A 12,331-nucleotide genomic window follows, 5' to 3' on the forward strand; every position below is an offset into this window, starting at 1 on the left:
AGATCGATTCCCAACCAGTTTGGCCTCATTATGAACGCATTTTCCTTGGCCGTCACATCCTGGGGTGGGACTCGAGCCCAGAGCTCCTTTACAAGCCAGCTATTTAGCCCACTGTGCTATAAATTTGCAGGCTTCAATCTGCAACCTAAACAATCGAGCCCCAAACCCATTTCTCCCAAGGATTAACCAACATTCTGTTGGGAACCAACAAGAGTGGGAGGAGGGAGAGGGGAAGAGTGGAGGGGAAGGGAGAGGGGAAAGAGTGGGGGGAGGGAGAGGGAAAGAGTGGGGGGAGGGAGAGGGGAAAGAGTGGGGGAGGGAGAGGGGAAAGAGTGGAGGGAGGGAGAGGGGAAAGAGTGGAGGTGGGAGAGGGGATAAGAGTGGGGGGAGAGGGGAAAGAGTGGGGAGGGAGAGGGAAAGAGTGGGGGGGAGGGAGAGGGGAAAGAGTGGAGGGAGGGAGAGGGAAGGGAGTGAGAGGAGAAAGGGGAAGGGGAGAGGGGCGGGAGGGGAAGGAACAGAAGAGTAGGGGAGGAAGAGAAAGTGAGGAAAGAGAGAGAGTTGGGAGGAGGAAAAGGGAAGAAGAGAAGGGAGTGTGTGGAAGGGAATGGAAGGAGAGGAGAGGAGAGTGTGGAAGGGAATGGAAGGAGAGGAGAGGAGAGTGTGGAAGGGAATGGAAGGAGAGGAGAGTGTGGAAGGGAATGGAAGGAAAGGAGAGGAGAGTGTGGAAGGGAATGGAAGGAGAGGAGAGGAGAGTGTGGAAGGGAATGGAAGGAGAGGAGAGGGGGGAGGGGGGGAGAGAGGAGCGACCTAATGAATCACTTGGAATTAAATTTGTCTTCAATGAGATTTCCAGGCGGGAGGCTGGCTGGTGAGAGGTGGGACTGACTGTGCTGTCTGCAAACTTGCTAATCCCCCTTGTCAGAGCGTTCAGTGCAGTGTGATCGGATGGTGCTCCCGCTGACAGCACACCACCACATCTCAGAGAGCTGCCACCATGAGGGATATTCTGCTGGCAATCTCCTTGACCCTCTCCACCTTGGCTTCGGTAAGTTTGGGGAATGCCTGCTGCAAATGTTCAGACAGAGTGGATCCACCGACTTTCAAAAGTGAGAGTCGATGTTACAGCCGACTTGGGCAGGATTGTCCTCAGCGCTGGTCACTTTACATTGGTAATGAAGCTGAATCTTGTTATGGATAACTGTGTGGAAAGAAGGAATGGGCAAATGACAATTATTTAAAACTGTTTTAACCCTTTCCCTTTTAATGGTGTATTGTGGTTTCGGATTATTTTGAATTATAGTTTAGATGTAATATATAATATGTAATATTTATCCAGTGGGCAGCAGATATCAGGCCAAGCCTGCAGCTTGCCTTTCACACTACCTTTGGCGGGACTGAGGTACACATTGCTATTACTGATGTCAGTGTGACCCTTGCCTGACCCTGTAACCTACCGCTGTGTCTCCCTGTTTCTGCAAACTCTTCCCACCGGGGTCTGCCACATCCCCTCTAAACTCGCAGCATCCACATTCAGACTAGATCAAGCCTCTCTGGCCGAACGGTCTCAGCCAGGCTCCCACTCTGAATTCCCTGTGATGCCCTTTAAACAAATGAGGGAATGTTCACCAACATGTTGGGGCTTCCTGAGGGGAGGTAATCAACTGAATCATTTCTCTGGGTGCTGTCTCTGCTTTCATGTACAAAAGGGAATTAGTGTATTAAATGTTCTATTGAAATAGATGTGTGTGTGTGTGCGTGAACTCTCAGGCCTAGGTTTAAAGTTAATGCACGGGCAGTCAGTGAGCAATTATATTTCATTAAACAATTATATTTCTAACTGGGCATGCTGACCAGCAGAGAGGGGTCCCCAACAGGCTGCCTGAAATGAAAATGAAAATCGCTTATTGTCACGAGTAGGCTTCAATGAAGTTACTGTGAAAAGCCCCTAGTCGCCACATTCCGGCGCCTGTTCGGGGAGGCTGGTACGGGAATCGAACCGTGCTGCTGGCCTGCTTGGTCTGCGTTAAAAGCCAGTGATTTAGCCCAGTGAGCTAAACTAGCCCCTTCGAGCTAAACCAGCTCGGTGTGTTAATAGTGTTGGCAGGGGACAGGAGCTCAGTGTAGTGAGTGAGAGGTGAAGTGTATTAAACTACCTCTTCCCTTCTCATTGGCTGCTGCAGGTGCGTGGCATCCACTCCGAATGCCAACTATACCTGGAGTTGAAGCAGGAGGAATTTCGCTGTCTGTCTCGACTGGACCAACTCAACAGCACGGATCTCTCCAATGGTGAGGACATTGTCCCTTTGGCACCGGGGGGGGGGGGGGGGGGGGGGGGGGACAGAGAGGCAACCGGAATCACTCAAAGGAATCCGTCCATTCAAACCCAGGGGAATTGGTGACTTGGATTTTCATCATTTCTTTAAACATTTCAAACATTCACTCAAACCATTCAGTGCTGCACGCAAGCACATCCTAAACAGGTGTGCCGCAATGAGCTTTGGGTGAGCTCATTTGATAATATTTATTATTGTCACAAGTAGGCTTACATTAACACTGCAATGAAATTACTGTGAAAAGCCCCCAGTCGCCACATTCTGGCACCTGTTCGGGTACACAGAGGGAGAATTAAGAATGTCCAATTCACCTAACAGCACGTCTTTCGGGACTTGTGGGAGGAAACAGGAGCACCCGGAGGAAACCCACGCAGACACGGGGAGAACGTGCAGACTCCGCACAGACAGTGATCCAAGCCGGGAATCGAACCCGGGTCGCTGGTGCTGTAAAGCAACATTGCTAACCACTGTGCTACATATACGTATTAAAAAATATATAGAAAAAACACAACAAATAGGAACAAGGGTAGACCATACAGCACATTGAAATAAACACAGAAAGTGCAGGGAAAACTCAGCAGGTCTGGCAGCATCGGTAGAGAAATAGAGTTAATGTTTCCGCTTCCTTTGACTTCTTCAGAGCTGAAGATAGATAGGAACTAGGGGAGATCGGACCAAGTTGTTACGAGCATAAGGCAAACAGAATGTTAAAGACTAAAGAAAATAAGACAGCAGAGTGTGTTAATAGGAGAACAAAGGCCAGTGTTCTGTGAAAGCAAAGCTAAAGGAAGAGAGACAGATGGTCCTATGGCGGGGGGGATGAAGTTGTTGAAATCAATGTTGAGTCCAGAAGGCTGTAAGGTGCCTAATGGAAAGATGCTGTTCCTCTAGTTTGCATTGGGCTTCACTGGAACATTGTGAACATGTAGGCATGAGGGTACAATGGTGAGTTGAAATGGCAACTGTGGATTGAGCGAAGGTATTTCGCAAAGCGGTCACCCAGTCTGTGGTGGTACTCTCAGCACCAGGGACCGGCGTTCAATTCCGACCTTGGGTCACAGTCTGTGTGGTGTCTGCACGTTCTCCCCGTGTCTGCGTGGCTTTCCTCCAGGTGCTCCTGTTTCCTCCCACAGTCCAAAGATGTGCAGGTTAGTTGGATTGGCCATGATAAATTGCCCTTAGTGTCCAAACATTAGGTGGGGTTGCGGAGGAGTGGGCCTCGGTAGGATGCTCTTCCAGGATCGGTGCAGACTCGATGGGCCGAATGGCCACCTTTTGCACTGTAGCATTTCTATGATTCTATGAATGTACAGAAACCATATTGGGAGCAGCAAATACAGTAGACCAAATTGAAAGAGGTGCAAGTGAAATGGTGTTTCGCCTGACTGGAATGCTGGGCCAGGACAATGAGGAAGAAGGAGGTAAAGGGGACAGATGTTGCACCTTCTGCAATTGCCATGGGAAGGGGGTGAGGAGTTTGGGGTGATGGAAAAGCGGACCAGAGTGTCACGGAAGGAGTAGTCTCTATGGAATGCTGGCAGGGGAGGTGAGGGGAAGTTGTGTTTGGTGGGGGCATTATGCTGGAGTTGGCAGAAATGGCAGAGGATGATTCTTTGAAAGCGGAGGCAGGTGGGGTGAAGAATGAGGATAAGGGGGACCCTATCATGTTTCTGGGAGGGAGAGGAATGGAGAAGGGCAGAGATATGGGAGATGTGTCAGACACAGCACCTTCCCATGCAACCGTAGGTGGTGTAACACCTGCCCCTTGGCCCAAGTTGCTCAGCTTCCCATCATAGGACAGCCCCTCATCCCAGGGACCAACTTAGTGAACCTTCGCTGTACTGCCTCCAATGTAACTATATCCTTTCTTAAATGTGGAGACCAAAACAGCATTCGGTACTCCAGATGCAGTCTCACCAAAACCCTGTTCAGTTGTACGGAGATTTCTTTATTCCTGTACCCCAATCCCGTTGCAAGAAAGCCAAACATTCCATTTATCTTCCTAATTGCTTGCTGTACCTGCATATTAGCTTGTTGCGTTTCTTGTACGAGCCCATCCCAGTCTCCTTGAACATCCACACTTACAGGTTTTTCACCTTGTAAAAAATATTCACCTCTTCTATAATTTCGACCAAAGTGAGCAACTTCACACTTCCCTGCAATGTAATCCATCTGCCATTTGTTGCCCTCTCACTTAGCCTGTCTACATCTCTTTACAAACTCTAGGTGTCTTCACCACAGCTTACCTTTGCCCTTAGGTATCATCCGCAAACATAGAAACATTTCACTCTGTCTCTTCATTTAAGTCATTAATATGGATTTTGAGTAGCTGAGGCTTCAGCACTGATCCTTGAGGCACTCCACTGTGCACTAATTGCCAATTGGAAAAAGTCTCATTTATGTCCAATCTCCGCTTACAATCAGTTAACCAAACCTCTATCCATGCTAATGTATTCACTCCAACTCCATGCATACGTACCTTGCCTATCAACCTTTTGTATGGCGCCTTTTTAAAAGTGTTTTAGAAATCCAGACATACTACATCTAATGGTTCCCCATTACCTATCTTACTAGTTCCATCCTCACAAAAACTCCAGTAAATTTGTTAAACAGCATTTCCCTTCAGTAAAATCTGGCCGACTTGCTCTAATCACATGATACTTCTCTAAGTGCATTGTTATGATTTCCTTAATAGCAGATTCCAGCACTTTCCCAACAGCAGATGTTAGGCTAACTGGCCTGTAGTTCACTTTTTTCTCTCTCCCTCCTTTCTTGTTACATTTGCTAACTTCCTGTCAGCTGGGACCATTCCAAAATTTAGGGAATTAAGGAAAATCACTCTGCTGCTATCTCTCTTCGACTCCTAGGAGGAAGGTCATCAGGTCCTGTTAATTTGTCAGATTTTAGTCCTTTAAGCTTCTCCAGTACTTTTTCCCTGCTGATATTAAATTCTTCACTCTTTTTAGCAACTAAGCTACCCTATATTACTGGTATGCAAACTGTGCCTTCTACAAATTACACAAAAGAGATAGAGAACAAAAGTTTGATGAATGAAGGGGAGTGTAAACATTAAACAAAAACGGAAGCATTTGCCGACAAAAGAATGGCGTGCATTTATATAGCACCCTCCCCAACCCCAGGAGATCCCAAAGCACTTTTACAGCCAATGGAGTATTTCTTTTTTATTACTAAATTTAGAGTACCCAATTATTTTTCTTTCCCAATGAAGGGGCATGGCTAATCCACCTAACCTGCACATTTTTGGGTTGTGGGGGTGAAACCCACGCAGACACAGGGAGAATGTGCAAACGCTACACGGACAATGACCCAGGGTCGGTATTTGAACCCGGGACCTCAGCGCCGTAGTCCCAGTGCTAACCATGTGCCGCCCCCAAAAGGAGTATTTCTAAGAGGAGTCGCCATTATAATGTAGGAAATATGTTTCGCTTTTGTCATGTTGACAGTTTTAATTCAAACAGTTTTAATTAAGAACAAACAAAATAGGTGATCTTTATCCTGTTTATGATGAAACCTGAGTTTGATTTATGCAGTCAAATACCGAGAGCCGTCAATGACAGTGACAGTCTCCAGGCACCTGGTGAGGGTTTAGCAAAGGGTGGAATGGTTACAGCTCCACATCTTTCGCTTCAATATATGTTGCTTTATTATCTACTTGAAAATAGAGACTGTTTGAGTGGAGTTTTCCCTGACGATTACACACACGTCAAACCGATGAACACAAGAGGGGAGGGGTAGAGGAAAGTGCTTTCTGGGAATTTGAGAGGTGACGAGGTGACCAGGTTTAGTCTGTAAGGAATGCAAACTGATGGAGCTTTTATTTTGTTTTAAATGTTTCCAATTCGTCATGTGGAATTCCTCTGGCATTATAATCACATCATAAATGGCTGCTGTGCAGAAAGGTTTCACCATTTTGGTATTTTGAAAATAAGTAAACTAACCAAAAATACCAAAGAGATCGGATTGTGCAGCTCCTAGTTCTCCAGCTGTGACACAGGCAGTGAGGCCCCGCTATGGTGTGAAGCTTCAGCAACGCGAAGCCTGTGTAGGAACAGCATCCAGGGAGCCTGTAGGCCTCATGCCTGCCTATACTGTGTGTTCTTTGGTCAGTTTTCTGGGCAGCACAGCAGCTAAACCAAGGCTGCCACCAAAAAGGTAATCACAATGTAGTCTTGTCTGAGGAGGAATCTTCTCCCTGGCTCCACATTAAAACTGGGAACTACTGTCGGCCTACATTCACACTTCTCCGCTTACCCACTTCTCGCTGAGGATTTAAAAATTGTCCTCAGGATATGTAGTAACTGAGAAAAGGGGAGGACATTATTACATGATTACTGTCTGAACATTCTAAAACAGACAATCTTAAATAAAGGCTTATAACAGTATTATTGGATTTTAATACACCCCAATCTCCAATCAGAGGTTTCTTTATGCGGGGTTAGGATTAGGGGCGGCATCTTTAGCAGCATGGCCCAGGCTGGTGTGAAAGGTTATCCTTTCCTGACAGACATAAGTAAACTTGTTTTGTGCTGTCTCGATCTAATTTTTCATAATACACGACACAAATCAATCCATAATTTGGCAATAATTTGACCGACAAGCGTTCAGACAGAAGTAGGTATTGCAGAGACACCAGGAGATTAGAATATTTAACTCAGTCAGTAGAGGTGGAAGTTGGGGCTCAAGTCGCAAAAATAAATCAGTGAAATTAAAATCATGTGAACAAAAGAAAGGAAGAACATTGGATAGTGTTTCAGGTAGTGATTCTTGATCAGAACTATATAATCTTTATTATTGTCATAAATAGGCTTACATTAACACTGCAATGAAGTTACTGTGAAAATCCCCTAGTCGCCACATTCCAGCGCCTGTTTGGGTACACAGAGGGAGAATTCAGAATGTCCAAATTACCTAACAGCACGTCTTTCAGTACTTGTGGGAGGAAACCGGAGCACCCGGAGGAAACCCATGCAGACACAGGGAGAACGTGCAGACTCTGCACTGACAGTGACCCAAGCTGAGGATCAAACATGGGGTCCTGGCACTGTGAAGGAATAGTGCTAACCACTGTGCTACTGTGTCACCCAAGGGAAAGGGAGGGAGTCTATATAGGACAGGGTGAAACAAAGAGAGAGGAGGGGAACAGTAGGTCAGGATTACCCTAAAAGCTGCACAGATGGGAGTCAGTGCGATTAATCGTGAGAAGACATTTTAAAAAATCAAATGGAAATAGGTGAAGACTCATTCAACCGAACATGAGACAAATAGGCTACCTTTCAAATCATCCAACAAGTAATTAATTTAAAGATATTTGTTTCCATCTAGATTTTAAAAAGCCCATTATTGGGAGAGCCGCAAGGTAATTTTTTTTTAAAAATGTATTTATTCAAAGTTTTCAATAAGTTTACAAAACCCTCCAAAAAGGAAAATAGTACAAAGAAAGAAGGGCAACATGCCAACAGAACAGAACAACTTAACCCTCTAAACGATAAACAGCAAATTAGTGAACATTAACATAGTGCATAAAGAGAATATACATCAGCAATCCACTAGACGTTACCCCACGCCCCTCAGTCCTCCCACCCCCCCCCATCGGGGCACTCACCCTGCCCCCCCCCCCCCCCCCCCCCCCCCCCCCCCACCCCCGCTCCCCCCAAATGGGTGGCTGCTGCTGCTGAAGTGTTAATTTTCCCCGCGAAGTCAGCGGACGGTATTGTGCCCCTGCTCAACAGCAGCAGCTCTGTACCCTTCCTTCCTCTTAGATTTAGCTGTCCCTCCCCCCCCCCCCCCTCTCCCGGTCTATCTCTCCCTCTCATGCTTTGGCTACTTTCCCCTGATTCTTGGCTACCTGGCTATTCTTCTGCTTGTTCGTTGGCCACAAACAGGTCCCGGAACAATTGGGTGAATGGCTCCCACGTTCTGTGGAAGCCGTCGTCTGACCCTCGGATGGTGAATTTGATTTTCTCCATTTGGAAAGATTCCGAGAGGTCGGACAGCCAGTCTGCAGCTCTGGGCGGTGCTGCTGACCGCCAGCCAAACAGGATTCTACGGCGGGCGATCAGGGAGGCAAAGGCAAGGGCGTCCGCCCTCCTCCCCAGGAATAGATCTGGCTGGTCTGAAACCCCGAAGACCGCCACTTTCGGGCATGGCTCCACCCTCACCCCCACCACTTTGGACATTGCCTCAAAGAAGGCTGTCCAGTACCCCACAAGTCTGGGGCAAGATGAGAACATGTGAGCGTGGTTGGCCGGGCCTCTTTGGCACCGTTCACATCTGTCCTCCACCTCCGGGAAGATCTACTCTGTCCTACATCTGTCTTCCACCTCTGGGAAGAACCTACTCATACGGGTTCTTGTTAAGTGGGCTCTATGTACCACTTTTAGCTGCGTCAGGCTGAGCCTTGTGCACGTGGAGGTTCCATTTGTGGATCCCTTTCCAGTCATGGGCTATTTGGATCCCCAGGTAGCGGAATTTGTGTCGGGATTGTTTAAACGGCAGTCCCGTTAGTGCTTCCCCACCTACTTGTGGGTGAACCGGGAAGATCTCGCTTTTGTAGCCTGAGAAGGCGCCAAACTCTTTCAGGAGCGCGATGATTCCGTCCATGCTGCTTTGTGGGTCCGAAATGTAGAGGAGCAGGTCATCTGCATAGAGTGAGACTCTGTGCTCTCTGCCGCCCCTTCGGATCCCCCTCCAGCTTTTTGCTGCCCTGAGCGCGATTGCTAATGGTTCGATCGCTAGAGCGAACAGCAGTGGGGACAGTGGGCATTCTTGTCTGGTGCCCCTGTGCAGCTGGAAGTATCGGGAGTTCGTGTTGTTTGTCCGTACACTCGGCATGGGAGCGATATATAGGAGTTTTACCCAGGAGGTGAATCCGCAAGGTAATTTTAACGTTAATTTTAATTTTAACCCAAGCTTTTTGCCTTAAAGTCAGTGGAGTGCAATATCGGATGGGCTGCAAAACAGATGTTACCTAATCCTGTGGGCCACGTTAAGATCATCTCCATTATGTCCTAAAAATGCTGCTACTGATTTTTGTTTTGATCCACTGGTGGCCTCATTTTAGGAAGGATGTGGAAGCTTTGGAAAAAGGTGCAAAGGAGATTTGCCAGGATGTTGCCTGGAATGGAGAGTAGGTCTTACGAGGAAAGGTTGAGAGTGCTAGGCCTTTTCTCATTGGAACGGAGAAGGATGAGGGGCGACTTGATAGAGGTTTATAAGATGATCAGGGGAATAGATAGAATAGACAGTCAGAGACTTTTCCCCCGGGTAGAACAAACCATTACAAGGGAACATAAATTCAAGGTGAATGGTGGAAGATATAGGGGGGATGTCAGAGGTAGGTTCTTTACCCAGAGAGTAGTGGGAGCATGGAATGCACTGCCTGTGGAAGTAGTTGAGTCGGAAACATTAGGGACCTTCAAGCGGCTATTGGATAGGTACATGGATTACGGTAGAATGATGGGGTGCAGATTAATTTGTTCTTAATCTAGGACAAAAGTTCGGCACAACATCGTGGGCTGAAGGACCTGTTCTGTGCTGTATTTTTCTATGTTCTATGTTCTAATTGAAATAACCTCATTGAGTTCAGTGCCGTTCTTGCTGCAGTGATGTCATTTGAGTGCCATTTCGTCTGGTAACAGCTACAACCTGACAGGGTGTGATGGACAATGAGAGGCTTTTAACTCCAATCCAATTGTAGGGATATAGTGTGACTCTTATATTCCTGAGCTGTAATTCTTCACAGAATTTTTAAAAAATGAATCCATCCTTAAATAAGGTTTATAGTGGCACATTGGTAAGCACTGCTGCCACACGGCACCAAGGATCCGGGTTCAATCCCGGCTTCGGGTGACTGTCTGTGTGGATATGCACATTCTCCCCGTGTCTGTATGCGTTTCCTCCTACAGTCCACATATGTGCAGGTTAAGTGGATTGGCCAAGCTAAATTGCCCCTTGGTGTCAAAAAGGTTAGGTGGGGTTACAGGGATGGGGTCGGGGAGGGGGCAAAGGGGGGGGGCGCTATGTAGGGTGCTCTTTCCAAAGAGTCGGTGCAGACTCGATGGGCCGAATGGATTCTATGATTCAAAGCCTATTTCCAATGTTGAATATTTAGTATTCTCTGTTAATTTAAAAAAAGACAGCTGTTTTTTCTATTCCATAAATAGGAGAGGAACCCAATTCCTAAAAAAATAACAGCGTATTCCATTAATAAATAAAGTTGAAAATCCTCCCACAAGGTAAAGCCCGAATAGCCAGTCCTGAAACTGTTCAAAGTTACTAACAGCTTTGGTTCATGCATTTCTTCCACTGTCTAGCAACGCCTATGTTCTAATCAATCTTCCTGCCTCTGGTTCTAATCCCCCTTTACCCCTGAGCAATCGCCGACTGCCCCTCCTCTCCTGCAGGCCAGCTTCTGCAAATGGCACATTCTTCAGCAGCCCAGGGATAACAATAATAATCTTTATTGTCACAAGTAGGCTTACATTAACACGGCAAAGACGTTACTGTACTGTGAAAAACCCCTTGTCGCCACATTCCGGTGCCTGTTAGGGTACTGATGCACTATCAATTACGACGAGACGAGAGTAGAGAGTAATCGAGGCTTTATTACGCAGAGATGTGTTGCCTCCTGCAGCTGCTGCCGAAATGGCTGCAGCTTGGTGAGCCTACACATTTATACTCTGCCTACTGGGCGGAGCCAGCAGGAATGGATCTACCCCTGTATCTAATACAGATTCACCACATTCACCCCCTGTTAAAAGAAAGAGTCCAGTGGGGGTGGTCGAAAACTATTTACATGGTATGTGAGCATTTTTAAGGTGTACAGTTCGGGAAAAGTTCACAAATTTAGACAGCTGGGTGCCTTGATCCTCCGTTGTGAGTGCCGCAGTCCCGGTGGCGATGCAGGCTCCGGCTTGGTCGCCGGTGACTCCGGGAGCATGTAGACCTCATCTTCATCCTGGGGTGGAACCAATGGGAGGATGGATCATCCTGGAGCGGGGGCTGTGGCGAGGTGTGCTGGGGAGTGGGTGGGGTGGGGACCCAGCTGGTGTCAGGCCCTGGAGGGAGACTGTGTCTTGGCGGCCGTCGGGGTACGCCACGTAGGTGTACTGCGGGTTTGCATGGAGTAGCTGTACCCTCTCAACCAACGGGTCTGCCTTGGGGAGCCGCACGTGTTTGCAGAGGAGGACGGGTCCTGGAGCTGCCAGCCACGTTGGGAGCGAAACCCCAGAGGTGGATTTCCTGGGGAAGGCAAGGAGACGTTCATGGGGGGTTGCATTAGTCGCAATGCAAAGTAGCAATCAGATGGAGTGGAGGGCATCGGGGAGGACCTCCTGCCAGCGGGAGACCGGGAGATTTCTAGACCATCGGGCCAACAGGACGGCCTTCCAGACCGTCCCATTCTCCCTCTCCAACTGCCCGTTTCCCCGGGGATTGTAGCTGGTCGTCCTGCTCGAGGCGATGCCCTTGCTGAGCAGGAAGTGATGCAGCTCATCACTCATAAAGGAGGGTCCCCGGTTGCTGTGGACGTAAGCGGGGAAACTGAACAAAGTGAAGATGCTATTGAGGGCTTTGATGACTGTGGCAGACATCATATCGGGGCATGGGATGGCGAAGGGAAATCTGGAGTATTCGTTGATCACGTTAAGGAAGTACGTGTTTCGGTCGGAGGAGTCCATGCTGAGGCGTTCAAAGGGACAGGAGGCCTTCACCAGGTGCGCTCGGTCCGGTCAGTAGAAGTGCGGTTTGCACTCCGCGCAGACCTGGCAGTCTTTGGTGACCGCCCTGACCTCCGCAATGGAGTAGGGCAGGTTGCGGGCCTTTATGAAGTGAAAGAACCAGGTGACCCCTGGGTGACAGAGACCTTCGTGTAGGGCCCGGAGTCGGTCCACTTGTGCGCTGGCACATGTACCACGGGATAGAGCATCGGGGGCTCGTTGAGCTTTCCGGGGCGATACAAAATCTCGTAATTGTAGGTG

General features: G+C 48.1%; 1 protein-coding gene across 1 annotated transcript in view; it reads left to right on the top strand.

Annotated features, from left to right (window-relative positions):
• The first annotated feature begins 859 nt into the window (after window positions 1-859).
• vipr2 (vasoactive intestinal peptide receptor 2) overlaps window positions 860-12,331 on the top strand; it is a 182,034-nt gene continuing 170,562 nt past the window's right edge. The window contains exons 1-2 of the mRNA XM_038798352.1: window positions 860-1,045; window positions 2,181-2,286. Coding sequence (XP_038654280.1) covers window positions 995-1,045; window positions 2,181-2,286 — 157 coding nt within the window. The 5' untranslated portion in view covers window positions 860-994. The remainder of the gene's footprint in view (window positions 1,046-2,180; window positions 2,287-12,331) is intronic.

This window comes from Scyliorhinus canicula, chromosome 5 (assembly GCF_902713615.1).
Source record: "Scyliorhinus canicula chromosome 5, sScyCan1.1, whole genome shotgun sequence".
NCBI lineage: Eukaryota > Metazoa > Chordata > Chondrichthyes > Carcharhiniformes > Scyliorhinidae > Scyliorhinus > Scyliorhinus canicula.